The sequence below is a fragment of the Electrona antarctica genome (assembly GCF_951216825.1).
Source record: "Electrona antarctica genome assembly, chromosome: 9".
Lineage (NCBI taxonomy): Eukaryota > Metazoa > Chordata > Actinopteri > Myctophiformes > Myctophidae > Electrona > Electrona antarctica.
This window is the reverse complement of record NC_136790.1, coordinates 48,852,573-48,875,333: the sequence shown is the minus strand read 5'-3', so window position 1 is coordinate 48,875,333 and position 22,761 is coordinate 48,852,573. Positions and strand designations below refer to the sequence as shown.

General features: G+C 43.0%; 1 protein-coding gene across 1 annotated transcript in view; it reads left to right on the top strand.

Moving 5' to 3' along the window:
* Positions 1 to 22,761, top strand: part of LOC306930406 (cadherin-22-like) — a 161,296-nt gene that overhangs the window by 85,742 nt on the left and 52,793 nt on the right. Inside the window, exons 4-7 of the mRNA XM_079511359.1 lie at positions 6,532 to 6,651; positions 11,349 to 11,516; positions 15,090 to 15,277; positions 18,566 to 18,822. Coding sequence (XP_079367485.1) covers positions 6,532 to 6,651; positions 11,349 to 11,516; positions 15,090 to 15,277; positions 18,566 to 18,822 — 733 coding nt within the window. The remainder of the gene's footprint in view (positions 1 to 6,531; positions 6,652 to 11,348; positions 11,517 to 15,089; positions 15,278 to 18,565; positions 18,823 to 22,761) is intronic.

Below are 22,761 nucleotides of genomic sequence, written 5' to 3'. Positions count from 1 at the left end.
GGAAACAAGCCTGGGTTTATCTAGCATCAGTATTATCAGTATTATAATGACTCAAATATTAAATAATCTGCATATCAGCACCCCCACCACCTCAGGACATTGTGGTACTGCAGCTAAAACTGCTTTCAAAGTCCAGAAAGAAATGACAAGGACTGCATATCAGAGTTGTGATTAAGGCTCAAACCATTAGAAATAACTTTGAGGGACATAGACAATATGATATTAAATATTAAAAGCAGTTTTAAAATGCATGTTATTTGTGCTTTAAGCTGTCCCTCTCTCTGTCTGCCACATGCCCCCCCCCCCCCCCCCCCCCCCCCTCTTTATGTGCATTTATGTGGATGTTAGGAATGATGATAGGAATGAATCACGTTGGAAGTAGTGAAGAAATAACCTTTCATGTGAAAACACCTCAGCTTTTATGTCTTTACTAAAATGATCCATAATGCGGGCGGGGAGCACTCAGTCCTGCAGATTAAGGCGGGAGGAAGCCGGAGAGAAAGTCACCAGCACAGCCGTTATGCCCCCTCCGCCGGAGCCAGTGTCGCCACCCCGCCAGTCGAGTTGGGCACAAATCTCTTTTACGAGGATGCCTCTTAAATAGCTGTCAGTCTAGTGTCTTCACACGTGGTGCACTCCTGTGGCTCGCCTATCGGTAATTAAACCGTCTCCCCCAGAGTGCTGAAATGGTGAGGGGAAGCCATTCCAACCGCCTGTGTTGATACCATTAAACAGAACTCATGCATAAATCCAAGTCGGTAGGGGCCGATATAAAGCTATCACTGGCCTCCCTCAAAGGAAAATCTTCCTCACTTTATTTCACAGGAGATGGCCCCCAAAATTAGGTTTTAATTAAAATCCATATTTGTTTATTTCCTCCTAATCCAATGCATTGGTATTCTGTGTTTGTCTTAAAGTGTGATCGATTGAAATTATACATTACCCAAACATTGGAAAGAAACCAATACCTTGGAAAGAGTGACCTTATTCCACCTCATTAACCAGTGTAGGGTTAAAGAGTGACCTTATTCCACCTCATTAACCAGTGTAGGGTTAAAGAGTGACCTTATTCCACCTCATTAACCAGTGTAGGGTTAAAGAGTGACCTTATTCCACCTCATTAACCAGTGTAGGGTTAAAGAGTGACCTTATTCCACCTCATTAACCAGTGTAGGGTTAAAGAGTGACCTTATTCCACCTCATTAACCAGTGTAGGGTTAAAGAGTGACCTTATTCCACCTCATTAACCAGTGTAGGGTTAAAGAGTGACCTTATTCCACCTCATTAACCAGTGTAGGGTTACTTAAAGAGTGACCTTATTCCACCTCATTAACCAGTGTAGGGTTAAAGAGTGACCTTATTCCACCTCATTAACCAGTGTAGGGTTAAAGAGTGACCTTATTCCACCTCATTAACCAGTGTAGGGTTACTTACAGTAAGTACATGGTTTGTAACCCCTTCTGTGTTATCATTAGTAGCTTATTAACGTCTCAGTCAGGCCTTCTAATGACAGGAATAGATCATTATAACTGCCAGCAAACAACCAACAATAACAATACTATAACATGGTCTGTAATGAACACATTGTTCTCCCTGTTATTGAATCCTATTGAAATAGCTAAGCCATATCCACTTCTACATTAAGCCTGTTGGGCAGTATGCAGATGGCTGTGAGCTCAGCAGGCCTCAGGGGTTATATGCAACTTACTTGCAGAGCGAATAGACAACTTTAACTGAAGCAGGTGAGAGAAGAGAACACTAATGACAGAATTGGAGCTTCAGCGTTTTAATGTAACTTTTATGACATTGCCAGGTGAACATAATTAGCTTGGACTGTTTGAACAGGGAACAGCTTGGTTCTATAGGGAGTGAGATTGGGGACATGGATGTCCAATTTGGGTCCCACTTCAGACACCTAATAGAGATGGACGTCATGAGAGACAATGACAACGACTGTGAACACCGAAAGTGGAACCGAAAGTGTAACACTTTATTTTAGGGATGCAAGACAAATACATCAAGGCTTTCATTTTCACCTGCATATGCAATAGAGCTGATCTCAACATTGCAAACATTTACATTCTTGCACTTTGAGCTTCCTCTCAATGTAGTGTCAAGAAAATAAGCAATTATTCATATAAACTAGACCGGTGCCCTTCCTGACCACGCAAGTCAGGAACACTTTTGGGAAAGTTGGGAACGATACAAGTTGGGAATGCATGCCGCACCAGGTTATGCAAAACCCAATGTGTAGTTAGAACACCCCCAGTGTAGTACCCGTTATCAGAGTACTAATAACGTTAGATAGTACATTCAATGGCTTATTTATACACGTGCACCAACCTAGTTGGGAATGCATGCTATAGCTTCATGTCAGGTAGTGGTACTTAGTATTAGTAATGCATGCTATAGCTTCATGTCAGGTAGTGGTACTTAGTATTAGTAATGCATGCTATACTGTAGCTTCATGTCAGGTAGTGGTACTTAGTATTAGTAATGCATGCTATACTGTAGCTTCATGTCAGGTAGTGGTACTTAGTATTAGTAATGCATGCTATAGCTTCATGTCAGGTAGTGATACTTAGTATTAGTAATGCATGCTATAGCTTCATGTCAGGTAGTGGTACTTAGTATTAGTAATGCATGCTATAGCTTCATGTCAAGTAGTGGTACTTAGTATTAGTAATGCATGCTATAGCTTCATGTCAGGTAGTGGTACTTAGTATTAGTAATTTGAGTAATTGGGGGTGCTCAGGTGGAGCAGGGGGCCCACCACGATGCACCTAATCTTACGGGCTGGAGCGGCACCTGTCAGCACTGGCACACCCGCTTTGAATGCTATTAACCCATAATCACCAGTAGGTTACTCATCAAGACCATGCAATGGAGCAAGTAGGCTCTACTGTGGCCTACTGGCTGTGATTATAGGAAACACGGAAGAGAAATATACTGCTGCCGAAGCGAAAACATTGTGAAGCTGCACTATACAACAACTTGGCTTTATGTTTACTTAAAGGGGCATTCCACTCATTTTCAACATTTTACTATGTCATTAATATACCTTAGAGCTGTTGTGTGGAAATAATACAAAAAGTCCCCCCATTCTGTGTTTCCTAGAACTAGAGGTCTGAAAAAAATCATTAACATGGTGAAACACATCTTGATGACATCATCAAGATGTGTTTCACCATGTTAATGATTTTTTTTATAATTACAGTTCTAGGAAGCACAGAATGGGGGGACTTTTTTATTATTTCCACACAACAGCTCTATGGTATATTAATGACATAGTAAAATGTTGAAAATGGGTGGTTTTCCCCTTTAATACTTATACATGGCTGGTTGCAGTGGTGTCCCAGTGGGCTTTCCTCACTGGTAGGTACAACAGCAGTGGCAACACAAATGTGTGGGGAGGATTAATTAGCATAATGAGCACCAAAAAATGGGGTAAAAATGTAATGGCTATTCTCAATTTAAAAAGAATGAAAGGAAAAAGTAATTTGAGGAATTGAGAAAAACAGTGTGTTCAAGAAGAGGCACAGAGGAAAACATGTTTGTTTATATGCTGCTTTACACCATTACGACAAACAGCTAAATCATTGCTGCTGCGACTACTGTGTCATCTCAGAACAATTTACCATGCTCTTTATCTTTATTTACTGTACTGTAGAGAGAGAAAAATATGTATTTAATAATGAGAAATGGTCTTCATTAGCCATACTTAGACACACTTTTTTCCCTTCGTTTTTCTCCTTATTTAACAGTTTGTGTTACATTTTTTGTCAATTCAGAAACTTCAATCCCTACTGTAGAGCACTGGTTCCCAAACAGTGGGTCGGGACCCATTTGTGGGTCACGGACACATTTTTCTGTGTCTAAAATATTTCATGAATTAAAGACAAATTCAATGATTTCACGAAAGTAATTTCAATAAATCAAATACAAATTTAAGAAATTCCACGAATTAGACAACAAAGAAGTAGTGAAAATAACCCGATCTACAAGCTCATTAATGTGGCACGAAGCGACATGCTGTGCGCTTGTAGATCTGCTATTTTCACTAGATCCCGGGCAAATGTCTCTTTTAGGTCACAGGCTAAAAGGTTTGGGAAGCACTGCTGTAGAGATCCCTCACCAGTAGGATCTGATCTGAGAGCTGCCAACTAGTAACGACTCACTGCTGTAGAGATCCCTCACCAGTAGGATCTGAGAGCTGCCAACTAGTAACGACTCACTGCTGTAGAGATCCCTCACCAGTAGGATCTGAGAGCTGCCAACTAGTAACGACTCACTGCTATAGAGATCCCTCACCAGTAGGATCTGAGAGCTGCCAACTAGTAACGACTCACTGCTGTAGAGATCCCTCACCAGTAGGATCTGAGAGCTGTAAACTAGTAACGACTCACTGCTGTAGAGATCCCTCACCAGTAGGATCTGAGAGCTGCCAACTAGTAACGACTCACTGCTGTAGAGATCCCTCACCAGTAGGATCTGAGAGCTGCCAACTAGTAACGACTTCTCCTAATGAAACAGAAGCCAACCAGAGCGTTAGTAATGACCCAGGCAGGCAGCAAACTCCCTGCTTCCCTTCCCTTTTAATATAAACACAATAAAGTAGCATTTGCATTTATATAGTTCCTCCAAGCTGCCAGCTAGGACCCAGAAACAGCTGAGTGTCGAGCTGATTGTTATACCCGGGGAAAATTAAGATAAGAGAATAATCCCATGGATGGAAATGGCTTTGCTGGACGCACAGAGACAACCAGGTAGACAGAATTAGCAAAGGCAGGGGTTCTGTCTGTCGCCAGTAATGAAACTGCCTTGTCTCTATATGGCTTTCTGTTTTCAATATGAGAAACACTGTATCCCATTGATCTTCCTCCAACCGTGCAGTATATTGTGTGCGTGATCTTCTAAGGATCAGGCAGACATGGGCCAATTAATTGCATATTATGGCGAGATAATAATGAGTGAATTATGTTACTTATACTGTTTGAGCATGCATTAAGAACCACACACACATACATACATACTGCGGTAGGTACAGTACAGCAGGAGATGAAAAGCACAGCTACTGTTGGATTTAACTACACAAGGTTGCTCGTACTGTAATATTTGCGACTTAACACTTGCTGTGGCTGATTATCATAGCCTCACGTGTGTATGCCCTAGACTCTATGAGCATATGCATAGATGGCACTATAGCTGTGTTTGCATGCAGGCCTTTCAGCTTCCAGTAAAAAGAGAGGGAATGCTGCTGTTGGCGACAGCAGCAGGATAGTGATCTGGGCTGCCCGTGGTAATGGCCCCGTGGCTTTAATGATAATCCACTGTTCTGTCTTACCTGTCTCCTCCCTCCCCGACCCTTGGGAGCACCAATGGACGACAGGAAACAAACAGTGCTCTGACACGTTCTGCTAATTAGCATCATTAGCATACAGCCATTATGTGGCTGGACAGTAGCATGACAGGGCTCTGAGAGAGGCTACAGCTGTGACCTTTGGTGGACAACACCAGCTGTTAGTAATTTCCTATGGACCTTGCCAGGGGAATGGAGACAGACTCCTCGTCCTTGAGGACTCATGGCTGCCTGTGCCAGGATTCTCTGTGCCTTTTCCTTTCTCGTTTTTATTTTTTTCCCTCATTTTTTGTCCTTCCGCCCTTTTAATGTAAGGTGTTTTTATTTATAGGGAGGGAAACAGCTCAGCCACTAAAAGGCTATAGTCAGTGGTTGGTTCTTTTCCCAAAGCAGTTAGAGGAAGCTGTTGCCCATTAAGCTTTACAGGCTTTATCTGAGCTTTAACTAAAGCGTGTGACTAAATGTAAATATGTGCTTGTTTGTTGGCTGCCAGAGGCTTGCACACAGCTGACGAATAATATAGAACAGTAGGTTCTTATGGAAATTACCGCCATATTTCCATAAGTGCCAGCAATCAGCGATAATTGCTTGTTGTTGTGGATTTCATGCACCTTTATATTATATCGGACTTTGAAGATAGAGATGTTAAATAAGTTGATGTTTTCCTTTCATCTTCCGAGCACAGCTTGTGTGCCTGGGAGAGGCCGAGCAACCGTCTGCGCCGGTTTTGTGGCAAGAGGTAATTTGAAACATAAAAAAATGTGTTTGGAAAATTAGGTACATAGAGATGAATCGTTTCCCTGGCGTGCCAGTTCCTCAATGCATTAACCTTGTTTTCTCTCTCTCTCTCTCTCTCTCTCTCTCTCTCTCTCTCTCTCTCTCTCTCTCTCTCTCTCTCTCTCTCTAGTATAATAAGTCCTACAGTAGGCATGCAGTCACTCAGGCACACGCAGCAAACACACAGACATGGAGAACCCAGAGGTCCCCAAACACCTGCTTTGCTGTTGTACATAAACTATCCTCTCTCTCGCCCTGACTCTTTAAGATGTCAGTGTCTGTCTGTGGCTTAATCCCAGGTGGCCTGGCTCTGAACTTCTCTTCATCTGAGCCTGTGTGTGTGTTCTCATTCTCTCTCTCTCTCTCTCTCTCTCTCTCTCTCTCTCTCTGAATAGGAACATCCGTGATGAAGGTCATAGCGTCAGATGCAGATGACCCGACGTATGGCAGCAGTGCCAGGGTGGTGTACAGCGTTCTGGACGGGGAGAAGTTATTCTCTGTGGAGAAACACACTGGTAAGCTGCTTGATTTACCATGTACATAACCTCTCTCTCTCTCTCTCTCTCTCTCTCTCTCTCTCTCTCTCTCTCTCTCTCTCTCTCTCTCTCTCGATCTTACACATCATGTTGTAGTCACTGGTTTGTAGTCACAAGGCTGGAACCCAAACCGGTAATAAGGACTACCCTAAATAATCCCCTGCTATCGAGGGCCTCATCATTTTAGGTCAGACCCAATAAAAGCCTTGATGCAGCGTATGAATCCAACAGGTTTCTTCAAGTGCTTCCTGGAATAGTTTGTTTGGTATATTCATCTTTTATTCCAACTTGTAGCGACAATGTTCTTATCATCCGATCTAAACCACCTCTGAGGTGGAAAGCCTGGTGACTTGAGGTTAGACATAGGCAGGGACAACAGTTAGGCAGAGCTAAACAAGTTGCAGAAATGATCATTACACGGATACAGCCTCCCCATATATTCACAGGCATACAGATGAAGGATTAACCGACTTGCTCAAGGAGATTTATGCACTGCCGTATATATCGCCGTAAGCATTAATTGAATGCCACAGACGAATAACAGTCTAAGTCCACACTATTGATCCATAATGTATAAATGATAGATAAGGGTTCAGGACAACGAGGCCTTTTCGTGGAGGGGTCAGTCTGAAATTTGGACTTAGACTGTTTTTCGTCTGTGGTACTCAATTACTTGCAATGTTAGTTTCTTTTTACTATGTGCCCAAGGCATGTCTGTCTGTCTGTCTGTCTGTCTGTCTGTCTGTCTGTGCATGGAAATAGCGTTTTTTCACCACCAAGTGTCACTGTTGCACAGCATTACGCGCGCACGCACGCACGCACGCACGCACGCACGCACGCACGCACGCACGCACGCACGCACGCACGCACGCACGCACGCACGCACGCACGCACGCACACACACTGTGAGTACAGTACAACAAGTACAGTTCAGCATCACTCAGTTCAGACGGACCTTCCTGCATGGTATGACACTCAAAAATAAGAAATAAGCCCTGCCATCTAAGACACAACTATTAGTCTACAGCAGATATACTGCAATGTACTGGCAATCACCCCTGTGTTCTATTAAACACTTAAACCCATCATTAATTTCCACAAATAAAAATGCTAATTGGGCACAGACAGTTAAATCTCCAGAGGGTTATACGTTGAATATCCCCCAAGATGCAGATAGTGTCACTCGTCCCCAGTCAGCAGATATGGCTGAATTCCCTGCTGGTATTGTATTGGTGAGGCGGATGGCGGGGATAAGGCCTGAGCCGCGATCTCTCAGGCATAGCCCAGCGTTGGTGTTGCCTGCAAATGGCCCCGTGGGAGAAGCGCTAAACTTTTAATGATCCCTCTTTTTTTTGGTCCCTGCCACTTTGATTCGGTCGGCCCCGGTGCCAGGATGATAAATGGCCCTGCCTCGGTGGGGCTAGCCGGGAGACCAGCTCCTCGTCTCACGACCTGCCGGTGAAGGACTTGGGCTACTGTATCAAATGAGGATCCGTGGTCTAACTATTATTGTATTGTTATTGTTATTTATTTATTTTTTCGCTCCTCTGATTGTACGACAATTACACCCCCCTGCCTAAAATTCCACAGGATACATTATTGCCCTCATATGATTGGACAGTTGACGTCACAATATGTAATATAGATAATATAGATGTATTTCTGATCTGTCCTATGCTTCATAGTGCGGTACTGCAGTGCAGTACCCGACAACTGTATTTCCCTTGTGGGATCAATAAAGATAAAATATAATCTAAACCGATGGTCGTTGAAATGAAAACGGTTAAGAATCGCTGTCTATGTAAAGACATCTCTCACATGTTGGATTGTTATGACAGTATTGAGGCATCTTTCTTTGTGTCTTTCTCTGTAAAGAAAATTCTCTTAGGGATTGTTTTGTTATGATGTTATTGTGTATGAAGGCAATACCACTCTCCACAGATCATGTGTTATGTTTCAAGAGACAGTATGATGAATTGAACAAAAGCGAAACACATGCCATTCATGGTCGGTTGTGGATTCACAGACCAAGTTCTGTTGAGGAAGAAATAGAGCTATCGTCATTTACATTTCATGCTCACTTTTTTTTCCTTTCCTATGTAGGCTAGCTTTTTTCGAGCTCCTTAATAACTAGGGTTTTGGCGGTTTTGACGTCCACACTGGCTTCCCCTGTGCCGTGTACGTTCATTTTCAGTCAGCATGGGAGACATATAATGAATATAAATCCTGTAACAGAATTTTACATTCAAATGTGTTGAATAAAATCTTATTCAATGCAGGGAGTTAGGGTTGAGATAGGGGGGGAAATGCATCATAAATGCATCCCCTCTGGCTTCCTGTGGATGAAAGAGGACCATGTCATTTGCCTCCCTCCTTAGCTCCGCTGCTGCATGTACTTTTGGCTACTCGCATACAAACATGGCCCGGAGCTACTTGGGAGCCAAATGTGACTAGAATCACTGAGTTGTGTATTCAACACAATGTAAACCTCTGGGAGGGAGAGGAGCACAAGCCCAGGAAATGCAACAATAGATTTTGACATGTAAAATCCCAGGAGAGGGGCAGAATAGAAATATTATCTTACCACCCAGTGAAGCGGCTAGCTTCTGTTGTGCCACCGCTGTAGGGCTGGCGGGTGGCAGTGTGTGGCAGGGGGGCAGTGTGTATGACTGTGTATTACTATTCCCACGTGGAATGCAGTGATATTATCATGCCAATGTATTTTTCTAAACAAATGTATTTTCATACTCTTTGAATGGTCTTTCACTTTAACCATTCCACATAAATGTTTTCCACCCCAGGATTTTGTAACCCATTTTTAACCCGGTTCCAATTACCTAGACTGCAATCCTGGGCATGACTCTCCCTTTGCCAACCTGGGGAGAGCCCCAAACTGAGCTCATGCTTCCTTCAATGCACGAAGAGTGATTAGACCGCTTTTTTATCACCTGACAGGGGGGAGTGTCCATGGTAGGACATAGCTTGTGGAAGGAACATGTTATTACAACCAGTTTCTTTCCCCTCCATCAGGTGCCCCAGCTGACCAGGGGGGTGCAGTAGAGACTAGGATTACTGCATGTTTTTTGTGAGAACATGTAAACTCCTCACAGAAAGGCCTTTCACCAACCCCACCTATAGGGTATGGGCGCGGAGGAGAGAACAAGTGTTTTTGACAAATCCTGTTTTAGTTTCTCTCGCCAGTGTCTCTCACCAGAATGACGCAGGCACTCCTGCAAACGTGCTGACATTTTTAGCAGTGCTTGCTCTGGGGAGAAATATTATTTTGACCTTCGGGTCAAAATTTGTGTCAAACCAGAAACAGGATTGTGTTCAACCTAGACTGTAGACACAGGATCTAAATGTCTCAATAGAAGAGCAGGGAGACCAAATACAACCAGCCCAATTGTATAGGTTATATTGTATTCACATCACAAAAGAAGATTAGAGCTTACAATAGAGCTTCTATATCTTAATGCCCTGGTGTTTTACGTAAAGTACTTTGAATTGCCTTGTTGCTGCAATGTGCTGCTATACAAAACCTGCCTTGTCTGGCCATGCCTACAGAAATGAAAGTTGACATTACTTTTTTTGATATAAAAAATCTACAAGCTCCCAATGCCTATATACATTATGATGTCTTGTGAGCTTATACATGTTGCTGTTTGTCAATCAACCAATTATACAGAGCTTACCGGTATTATGCCATCATATTGTCACACTAAAATGCAAAACAAAAAAATATGGAGCTGAAATTCCCCCCATTCTTCTCCTGTGCCTTGGTCACAATGTCAGCCATGACATCCCCAGCTGCCTGTGATTGGACAGGGCAACCTGACCTGAGTGTTGCTACTGTAGTTAGTCCACATAGTGGGTCAGTCACAGCGACTAATACACTGCAGTCATCTTTTCACAAATATCCAATTTCTGGAAGCATGCAGAGGATTGGATTGTTTCTTTCTTTTCAAACTCTGCAGAACTCTTTCCTCTCTTTGAAGTGTAAGACTGGTGTGGCTTAACGCAGTAGACAGCCTGTTTTCAACTCAGCACAGAGCCTGTTGAAATGCAACTACTGAATGCGCTCCCTGGGCAGATTAAGAGAAGCCATTGTGATTGTTTTGTCTACCGACTCCACTGCTTGCACTATAGAGGTACATCCTGACACAGGCTTGGCTTTCACCGTATAGAGCAGTTGTCTTGAAGCTTAATTCTGGCAGAGGCAGTCAGTCCTTCATTCCGTTGCCTATATATTATTCATTTTAATACAGCCCAGTCCTATAATGGTATAAGCACGGTGCTTTAAAAAAAAGAGAAAAAAAGGGAAAGAAAGACACAATCTCGTCTATCCGGAGGGCTCATGGAGGGGAATTGGAATGCACTGCACTAGTGCGTCTCATCTGTAATAGAGTGCTCAGCTGAAGTTGATATTCAAAATGGGCGGTGTCGGGGATATTATCAAGTTGCAGGAATTCTAACAACCGTTGTGTACTTTTCTTTTGTCTCTCTCGGTGTGTGTGTGTGTGTGTGTGTGTGTGTGTGTGTGTGTGTGTGTGTGTGTGTGTGTGTGTGTGTGTGTGTGTGTGTGTGTGTGTGTGTGTGTGTGTGTGTGTGTGTGTGTCCTCTCTCTCTCTCTCTCTCTCCCACTTCTCATGTGTCCCTTTCCATGCCGCCATCATCAGGGATCATCCTGACAGCTGTGGCAGACCTGGACCGTGAGACCCAGGACCGCTACGAGCTGGTGGTCAAGGCCACGGACATGGCGGGTCAACTGGGCGGTCTCTCTGGCTCCACTACGGTGACCATCGTCATCACCGACGTTAACGACAACCCTCCACGCTTTCCACAGAGTGAGCCTCTTGCACACAGACGCACGCACGCACGCACGCACGCACGCACGCACGCACGCACGTGCGTGCGTGTGTGCTCAATAAATCTAATTCTGTAAGTGAAGACAGTTTTTCCTCTATTCCTGCTAACAACAATGTTACAATGTTTAAGGCAGTGGTGCTGACAGAGCTTGCTGTTAGCAGATTCTGTCTTCAGAGATTCATTGCGTTGTGAGCATTACAGATTTCTCGTCATTTATCAATTTGTCCACAATGCCAAAGACGAGATTTTGTCTTTTCTAGCGATTAAGTATTAACAAGTGCTTGTGACAAAATAATAATTACATCGGATCCATTGGAACACTGGCTCTTTTTTGCATTTCCTGAAAAGAAAATGAGTGGAAATGTGGTGCATGATGAGAGAGAGAGAGAGAGAGAGAGAGAGAGAGAGAGAGAGAGAATAAGCAGTGGCCCCTATGGGCTCTGAGTTCTGAATGTTAGACCCGCCCACTGTATACAGTACTACAGTGATGGAGTGCTGATTTATTTATTTTACCACGGATCGTTTGTTTACATCATCCCCAACATGCTTTGACATAATTTGTCCCAGAGATTTTGCTGGAGAAACCACTCCACTCAGCAATATAATTAAAATAAAATGAGAGAGAGAGAGAGAGAGAGAGAGAGAGAGAGGCACTAACACCAATCAGGGAATGGTGTCAGCCGTGCTGACTGGCCCAAATACTGTCAGAGAAAATCATTTTATATTAATGCATGTGCTGGTCCAACACTCGACCCATAACTGGCCATCAAGTGATGGGAACTGATGTCTGGCCCGGTACATGGGACTCTAGAGAGGTCTGAATCAATATTCAAGAGAGTGACACTGATGTTTTGTTTTATCCTCACAGCTCTTGTGGTAATTTTACAGATTTAGTTTAGTGAATTAAGGTCATCTTAGATGCCAAATTCACTGTCGACCCGTCAGTCAATCCCAATAGGAATTATGCGCAATAGGTACAGGGCAAAAGAACTATGACAAAAACATCAAGATAGTATACAATTATCAGAAAAGGGCTGCAGTATTATGGAATAATATTCCATAATAATATTAATTTCATATAAGTACAACATAAGACTCATACATTTTATGTATTTCCGTCTCTCTTTCTCCCTGTGTCTAAAACATTACTCGCTTTTTTTTCTTTTTCAAAATGAGTTAATAGCACAGGCCGACTCTTCACATACTAGAGCATGAAATAAGGGGTGGCGGTGGCTCAGGGGTAGAGTGGCTGGATGGGGACCACAAGGTTGCCAGTTCGAACCTGGACTCCCCCAGAGTTAGTGTCGAAGTGTCCTTGAGCAAGACACTGAACCCCTAATTTCTCCCAATGTGCTGGCTCGTGCCTTGCATGGTTTCCACTGCCATCGGTGTATGAATGTGTGTGTGAATGGGTGAATTGATGCACAATCTATGTAAAACGCCTTGGATAAAAGGCGCTATATAAATGCACCATTTACCAATTAAGTGTCAGAGCTGAAATCGACATGTAAATATGAAATAAATGTAGCTAGGTGTAATGTTAGAGACCACAGAAGTGAACCTTTCAAGCCTGTTTTCCCAACTCATCAAGAGTTGTCAAGCTAGCTCAATTAAGTTGTATTGTTTGCTGTGTTACTTTAGATCAGGTTTTTGTGTAGCTTAGGTTGTGTCACTGATACGGTTTTCTTTACTTTCTGTGAAATTATATTATTAATATATATATTTTTCACCTCATGGTGCGTTCACGCTAGCCGCTACAAAAGCTGAAAAACGAGCTACATTGCCGATGAGTCACTGTTGCGCAACTAATCATGTCAAAAAGTGTGTCTGTGTGGGAGCGAGTGAGAAAAACCATGAAGGAACATAGAAAGGCTCAGCTTAAAAACAACTGGGAACTGGCCGACGACAAAGATTAGTTTCCCCTGCAAGATCAGTGGAATTGATCAAACAGAAGTAAGACGCGCGAACGCGGGAAGCGAACGCAGCTCGTAAATTGCAATAACAACAATTAGAATAAATTACGTACTTTAAGGGTTTGTTTTAGTTCATTTTTTTTTTTTTTTTTAAAGTTTAAGTTTTTTTTTTAAGTTAAGTTTTTTTAAGTTCCTTTTTTTTAAAGTTTTTTCTTTTTAAGTTTTTTTTTAAGTTAAGTTTTTTTTAAGTTTTTTAAGTTAAGTTGTTTTAAGTTACGTTTTTTTTTAAGTTTTTTCTTTTAAGTTTTTTTTTATTAAGTTAAGTTGTTTGTGTTTTAGTTCTTTTTTTTAAAGTTTTTTTTCTTTTTTTTTAAGTTAAGTTTTTTTAAGTTAGGTTTTTTTAAAGTTTTTTTTTTTTAAGTTTTTTTTTATTAAGTTAAGTTGTTTGTGTGTGTGTGTGTGTGTGTGTGTGCGTGCGTGCATGTGTGTGTGTGTGTGTGTGTGTTTTTGTGTGTGATACAGCTGCGCCCTCTGGTGGCGGGCGGGTGGTGTTACAGCGTGACAGACACACAGACAGACAAAAAGATGGGTCTCATAGTAAATGCTCATTGCGTTCGCAATAAACATCTAACTAAAATTCACACAATGTCTGAATGAATGAATGAATATCTGAAACACTGTCATTGCTCCTCACTGCCTCCACCAATCGCTCTCACTCTTCACACAGGCATTGACCATAATATTATGGAGGTCTTAAGAAAGCCCTTTTCCCCATTTAACACATTTTAAATTAATAATTAATTTATTAGTGAATTAAAAATTCCCATCGACTTACATTGGAAAAAGAGTGTTTAAAATGTGGAAGCCGTTTCATATTTTTTGTAGCAGACCTGTGTCAGAAGTTACGAGTGTCATCTTTATGTTGCTGGCCATTGGAATAGTAGCCTGTCACTTTTGTAGCTGCTTGTGTGAATACGGCTAGCTTCAGTAATTCTCACTGCTGTATGGCCACAGATTCAGTTTGGAAAGCAGATCCATGCACACCTCGCAAACTGTACAAAAGAATGTGCTTGAATATATAAACCAGTTGTTATGTTGTTGTTCAGTGTTGTGAATGAACCCTGGCAGACAGTACTGAAAGTCTTAATACTGACATGGACTGACAGTTTAGCATATGCACTATTAACACTCAAACCTGCCAGAGATATAGTAGTGCATAACCCCTGACAGGAACTCAATAGGAGCTGTCAGTGCAGCTAACAGCAATGGCATAATGTTATACAGTATTATGTTCAACATGAATTTAATTGAACTGGATGGTATGCTGTGAACATATTGACCACAGACCTCGCTTAACTCATCCTGATCCCGTTGATCTCTTTCCTTTATTGCATTCTCTCACCCTTTCTCCCCTCTTGTTTCTTCAATTCATCTCTTTGACACGTGATATTTCTTTTTTTCTGTGCCTGCTTCATTTTTTGTCTGTTCTGTCTCATCTTCTCCACATGGAGTCCCTCTAACCTCACCCTCTTCCGGTCATCCACCTTTCCTCTTCTTCCTCGTAACACCTTCCATCACTTATTTATTTTCCTTCTGCCCTTCTGTCCTCCTGTAACACTTACCCGGGTCACCAACCAGAGATGTACCAGTTTGCGGTCTCGGAGGGGGCGCCCGTGGGGACCTCGGTGGGCCGCGTCATCGCCACCGACGCCGACATGGGAGAGAACACGGACATGAGCTACCTGATCAAAGACCAAGAGGGAGGGGAGCTCTTCAGGGTCACCACAGACCCACATACGCAGGAGGCGGTGATCTCCGTCAAAAAGGTAAGGGTTCTGTTAGCAGTTGGTCAGCGGTGCTCCATTCCTAAAGCTGTAGGGAAGTCCATTTCATTACATCCAATAGTGGACCCTTTAGTCTGCTGTCATCACTAAGTAACGCATTAGAGCTGATAGTTAGCAATTATATGGAGCATAGCAACCTTTGCATGCTTAACACAAGAAACCTTCAAGCTACAACATTAGATAACATGACAGATGAAAGGCTGAATACGCTTGAGCTAGCAGCTCTGCTTCTTATTATCAGTGGTAGTCTATCTATGTGATATGCAGACATACACTGCATGCCCACTGGGAGGTTCCATAAGCCTTCTACAAAATTATCACAGATATGTAATTGCCGCCATAATATTGATACTTGATGATGATTATGACGACTGCATATGCGTGAAAATGGCACACACTAGAAATATGTCTCCCTGGAAAGGCCTAATGCCTGAGGCTGGACTCACACATGTGTTCAGCCAGCGTGTCTGAAACACAAGCCGAGACTTGGGTGGTATAGTGTGGTGGCAGAGATTACAATGTAGGCATTTAGCAGACGCTCTTAATCCAGAGTGATTTACAGTAAGCAAGAACAACACATGATACATCAAATATATAAAAAATAGTCATCAAGGATCATAAGCAAACTAAGAACCTATCATACAGTAGAATATCTGTACAATGACTATGAGTATAACTATAGAGCGCTATGTGTACATAATATGCCATCTAAATTACATAAGAGAATTTTGGCAGCGGTGGCCGAACGGTTTGCGGAGCGGTCCTGATACCGGAAGGTCGCCAGTTCGAATCCCCGGACCGACACGTTAAAATTACCACCACTGAAGTGCCCTTGAGCAAGGCATTGAACCCCAACCATGAAATGTTCTATGAGCAGGGCGTGGCTGTAAACAAGCATCTCGAGCTTAGTCCACTTACCCTGGGTAAACAAAGAACTTTACTTTGCTTTGCTTTGGCTGGTTAAAAACCAGGGTAACAGCGATGTCACCGCAAAATGTCAAAGGCAGAGCAGGGCGTAATGTAAGTAGGCATGTAAAGGTATACCGTATTACTGTATTATATTAGTAATGTAAGTAGGCATGTAAAGGTATACCGTATTACTGTATTATATTAGTAATGTAAGTAGGCATGTAAAGGTATACCGTATTACTGTATTAAATTAGTAATGTAAGTAGGCATGTAAAGGTATACCGTATTACTGTATTATCGTGGCATATAGTGTCATGGTATTTCATTATTTATGTATGCATAATATGTGCATATGCTGCGTCGTGTCGCAATGTTTTGTTCATTAATTATAATTTGTTTGGCTCATGGCAGTGTCAACATGCTAAAGCACAACCCAAATTTGACTATTACATTCATATTGTAATTTTTTTTATTCTAAGGCAGTACAAACCTACTTTAGATGTTCACAGAAAGTCTATAAAATATGTACACTGTATTTAGTTTATTTTATGGGCCCTAGTACTACCAAATAAAGAAAATCCCCCAAAAATGTTATGCCGTGAAATACTGCAGTATATGGTATTTTGTTTGATATCATACAGTAAAATCTCATGCTGTTACATGCCTAACTGTAAGACAATAATGTCAAACTCATTTGAGTTAGGCAGTTAGCTAATGCTATATGTTATAGATATAGTATATGTGGAAAAAAGTCAGATTAAAAAAGAGCGCTTGGCAGGGTTCAACACCTGCAAACGGGTGCTAACCTCAAACGTTCTTCTGCCACAAACGCCAACCGCCCGCCAACAACAAAATGACTATAAAAGGCCGATCCACAAGCTTGTTTATTTCGGTGAGCGGCGCCGCCGCACAACAGAGTGGAAAATCGCCCTGAAACACAGAAACCGGAGCTATAGGCGCTAAGCAAAGTAGCTAACTGGTCCCAGTAGCTCTGGTAGGCCCTGTGCAGCCCCGGCCTCGGGTAGAAAATAGACCCCGGCCTCGGAAGCCAAGACCGGACAGGGACACAGAGGAGCATAGCTAGCGGTTTAGTTACTCGCCTCTCTGTTTTATCCGCAAATCTTATAACCTGGGCTGACGCATTACTGATCTTGTCAATCCTAGCATGCTCAATTCTCAATTTCCATAAAGGTTGTCGCTACTCATTATTTTTTATAGATTTGAAGTCAGCTGTGGCATTGCCTTTCTTTTCTTTGAAATGCTATTGGCCACATGGTGTGTTCCTCGTGAGATTAAAAAAACATTCACAGCACCTGCTGTCAACTGGATTTGAGGTAGAAGCAGTCAGACTCAGCAGACTGCAATATCCACTTTTTTCACTTCCATTTTGTTAGCAAAGCACAAAGGACTTACCCAGCATTGATAAAGGAATGCAGTTCCTAGTTTGTGCAGCTGGAGATATGGCCATTTTTACATCTTACCCAGATGTATCCAACCTGTCACTCAAGTTACACACAGTTCTGCATGTGAAGGGCTGCAGATGGATTGACCTTCAGCCCAAGAAGGGAAATAATTAAATCACACAACTTAATTTTCTCTAGTGTTGTCTTTAAGGCAGCCATCATGCATTGCATTGGATGTATTGTTTGCAGCCTTGGTGGAAGTCTAGCAGGTTTCACTGAGGGGACAATTGGCCATCTGTAAACTACAAGGTTAGCCATTTAGCAAGGTATTGTACTGGCCAGGCTACTGCAGGCTAGTGGTAACAACATTGTTACTGTTTTTCGCGTTGTTGTTAATGTCAAAATCGATTTTTGGATTTTACTCTGTGAATCATTGCAGAAATATCAATGAAGATAAGGATGTTTATTGACCTTGTACTGTAAGAAGCAAATACTTTCCAGCATTTCACAAGTTAGATGTACAATTTTCAAAGGGATTTTCAGAATAGTTGTGATCCTGCTCTTTTTTGCGTCTGTCAATGAATTTTATTCCACAGTATGGCGATAATTAGAATGATCGCAGGCCATCTTCCAAAGGTCTTCAAAACAATATGCTGTAGTTTTCTACACTGGGTCGGGACCTGCATGTTTGGATCATGGAACCATTTTTATGGGTTGTGGGTAAACATTACAGTTTCTCTAGAACAGTCTGCTCACACCGCCACTGTTTTAGCACTAATCTTTCAAGACCCACAGAATATTTTGCTCCATGAGTCCTTGGTAGGGTGCGCCTTTGAGGAAAAACTCATCCTTGGCCGTGAGTGAGTCAAGTGTTTTGCCAATTGTTTGGGAGTCCACGTCATGCGACCTCCACACGACCCCCTCCTTGATGTCTCCACCTTGTTTCATTCATCTCCAGGCCCTGGACTTTGAGAGCAAGCGCACGCACAGCGTGGTGGTGGAGGCGGTGAACAAGCACGCAGACCCTCGCTTCGTGGACCTGGGCTCCTTCCGGGACCAGACCATCGTGCGGGTGAGCGTCTCGGACGAGGACGAGCCGCCCGCCTTCAGTCCGGCAGAGGGCGCCGTCATGGAGGTGCAGGAAGACGCCAAGGTGGGAGCGCTGGTCGGGACGGTCACCGCCAAGGACCCCGATGTGGTGAACGCACCTATCAGGTACTGTACACCAAGGACCCTGATGTGGTGAACGCACCTGTCAGGTACTGTACCGCCAAGGACCCCGATGTGGTGAACGCACCTGTCAGGTACTGTACAGAACGCACCTGTCAGGTACTGTACAGAACGCACCTGTCAGGTACTGTACAGAACGCACCTGTCAGGTACTGTACATAATGCATATATGTCTCTGTACTGCCTCCCCCTGGCCAGCCAGGGCACCTGAAGGGGAAAGGATCTGGTTGGAATAACGTGTTCCTTCCACTCGCTACGTCCAACCGGGGAAACTCCCCTCTGTCAGGTGAACATAAGTGGCTTGGACGCTCATGCATTCAATTAAGCATGTGGTCAGTCCGTTGCTCTCCCCAGGTTGGCGGAGAGAGTGTAGAGCCCAGGGATTACATTAGATAATTGACACTGGGTGAAAAATGGGTTGCAAAATGGTGAAAAAAAGAAAAAGTGAAGCAGTCTTCAGTGTCCAGATCTGTGACCCATGCAGTGTTCCTCAGAGGTAAGGTACAAATGCAAGGTGTGAAAGGAGGAATGTAGATGAATACTAAGACAGACACACGGTGACACCACACGCAGGCCCCGTGCAAATTACCTCTATTAAAAATGCATGAGGCTGATCTGAAAGAGTTCCAGTGCAGCCAGGTTCCAGGTGTCAAGGTGCGTGCGTGCGTGTGTGCGTGCGTGCGTGCGTGTGTGTGTGCGTGCGGGAGGGAGGGAGGGAGAGAGAAATCATTTGGCAATGAGCTATCTACTGGGCAGAGATAGCCAGCTAACAGCCTGCAATGCCCCATCAGAGCCTCCGGCATTATCACTCACTCACACGTGCACGCACGCACACACACAAATGGGCATACACACAAATGGGCTCGCAAAGGTGTGTGTGTGTGTGTGTGTGTGTGTGTGTGTGTGTGTGTGTGTGTGTGTGTGTGTGTGTGTGTGTGTGTGTGTGTGTGTGTGTGTGTGTGTGTGTGCGTGTGCGTGCGTGCGTGCGTGCAAGCATCTGCATATATACGTAGTAAGAACATAAGTATATTGTTTACTATAATATAGTATACACTGTACATATATTCTCTAATGTGTGTGCGGACAGTGTGGTGTGTGCGTTGTGTTCGTCCGGTCATTCGTGCTGCGTGCGTGTGTGTACTAATAGCATGTTGACATTTGTATTATAGCCTCTTGAACCTGAAATGCCTCTTGAACCTTGATATGCTGTCATAATTCTGCTGTCGTAATTATGTAATTATGCTGTCATAATTCAGTGGCTTGATATGCATTAGTACATATATTAAATGAGCAGGTGAACATTCAGTCTACATGTCTGTTTCACAAACAGTGGGGTGGGACCCATTTGTGGTCACAGACCAATTCTTATAGGTCACAAGTCGAGTAAAAATACATTTTCTTGTCCATCATTTAAAACAAACAAAAAATCAAAACGAAAAAAGTAGTGAAAATAGCCGATCTATACAGTCCAGCTGCTTAGCTCCAATATATAAAAGAATCGTTCAGTTTGTGATAAAAGCATGAAATTGGTACACTTATAGCCAAAGGCATTCCCAAAAGATTTGGATGTGGAGGCATCATGAATTTTCAACATGGCGCCCATGGCAGCCATTTTTCAAAATGGCCACCAGCAACAACCGTTTTCGAATGAGTTATGGATGTAATATGATATTGCAGACACAATTTGTTGAATTTATTTGCCATACGTACTTGGTAATGAGCTATCTACTGGGCAGAGATAGCCAGCTAACAGCCTGCAATGCCCCATCAGAGCCTCCGGCATTATCACTCACTCACACGTTCATGCACGCACACAAATGTACATGTCTGTTTCACAAACAGTGGGTTGGGACCCATTTGTGGTCACAGACCAATTCTTATAGGTCACAAGTCGAGTAAAAATAAATGTTCTTGTCCATCATTTAAAAGAAACAAAAAACCAAAACGAAAAAAGTAGTGAAAATAGCCGATCTACAAGCTCACAACGTCTACTCTCTTCTAGGTCTTGACCAGAAACGTTTAGGAACCACTGATCTTGAGGCCACATTGTGCATGCCTATGTTGGTTCATATCACTGTTAAACCACCACTCTGAATGGAACTCCCATGGAGTGGGTGGAGACCGTGGGGCGCTACAAATACCTTGGTTTCTGCTTGGATAAACACCTACATTTTAAAATTCCTATTGATTTTTAGCTTAAAAATGCTTGTTTTACCCCTTCCTCTCGCAAACAGTTGATCAGTGGCCTCGTTCTGTCCCAGCTGGACTATGATGATACATAGGTTTGCTTGTTCCTCCACTTTGGCCAAATTGTACCATGCTGCACAGAGGTTCATAACAACCTTACCCTTCAGAACTCATCACTGTACGCTGTATGCTGGTTGTCATTGACATCTCGCAGGCTGCATCATTTATATCTTAATTTGCAAAGCTATTGTTGGTGATCTCCCTTTCTACATTTCATACATACCTCAGATGAAATGCCAGGCTACGGTGTGTAGTACCCTCGTTTACATTTGAGGGGGGTAAAAAATATATTTGGCCCCCCTGGTCGTGGAACGACCTGCAGACCAGACTCAAATTGGCCTTGGAAAAAAAAAAGTAGTTTCAAAAGGATCACCTCAGATGTACACTCCAACATTTGCACATGTCCGGACGTGTACTAGCCTCTGTGTAGGCCTAGTACCTACAGTACATATTTATTTACTAGTCCTTACCCGTTCTGAATATATGAACAGCAAATGATGTTCAGTGTGGGTAATGTGATAGGGAGGGGGGAATTAATTGCCTTGGCAACAGTTACAATCCTGTGCACTTGTATATCTGTTGGATCATAACATATGAATACTTGTGATGGTGATGTTCAGTGTGTCACGCTGGGTGCGTGCAGGGCTGTAACCTGTTGTAGTCAGTGTCCAGGCTTTCAGCGTGCATGTAGCCTATGGCACGGTGGTTGAGGAGGGAGCGGACAGTGTGGTGTCGAAACAGCGCGTGTGTTCACGTTAACATGCCCCCGTCCAACTGTCAGAGCTGGCTTTCAGGTGCCTGTGCCACGCAACCCGCGCTTTGGCCGCGATGCTTCCCCAAAGAAGATGTTATGTCGACTGACGCAAGAGTAGCTGTAGTATCAGGGTCCGAGTTGTTTTCCCCGTGTGGGTTGCGCGGAAAAGTGTGTCCCAGTATTAATCTGTGTCCGTCCCAACATGCATTTCACTGGTGACACTGGTGACACTGGTGACACGTGATGTGCGGGCAGATGAGTTGTTTTTGACGCAAATTAATTGAATTAAGATGTGTAATGCAGGGCAGATTGAGGTTGGAGGACAGGGCTGTGCGGCGCTAGGTTCCGTGAGGCTGTCCGTGCGTCGTGGCGTTGTGAGGAGGCGCTGGAAGCGAGCAGCTGTCTTGCTCTATGCTAAGGAAGTATTCTGACTGAAAGACAGCGACCGAGCGAAATAGACAGCGAGCGAGCGAGCGCTAAATTATTAGTTAGATGTACATAATATTGTACATTGTGTATCTATTTTATTCTAATGTGATTTGTGTATTGTAATAATAATAATAATAATAATAACTAAAAAACTCAGATGTTTTTACTAAGGAAGGGTAAGTGGTATTTTGTTGGTTAAAATAAGTAGTTATAGCTCAATATTCTGATTCTGAGTAGTAGATATAGTAGTAGATATAGCGTTTTGGGTAACGGGAGTTTCCCTGTCTCTCCAGCTCTTTAGATCAATACCACAATGTAGAAATACCATCTTCCGAGGAAATGTCCTGTATTCAGTACCATATTTATCTAAATCGTTCCAAAGTAGCAGACCTAAGCTTGTAGATCGGCTATTTTCAAATAGCCTAAGTATAAAATAGGGCTTAACTGGTACAGTTTTGTAATAATAATCAAAATACTCAAGTAAACTTTTTTAA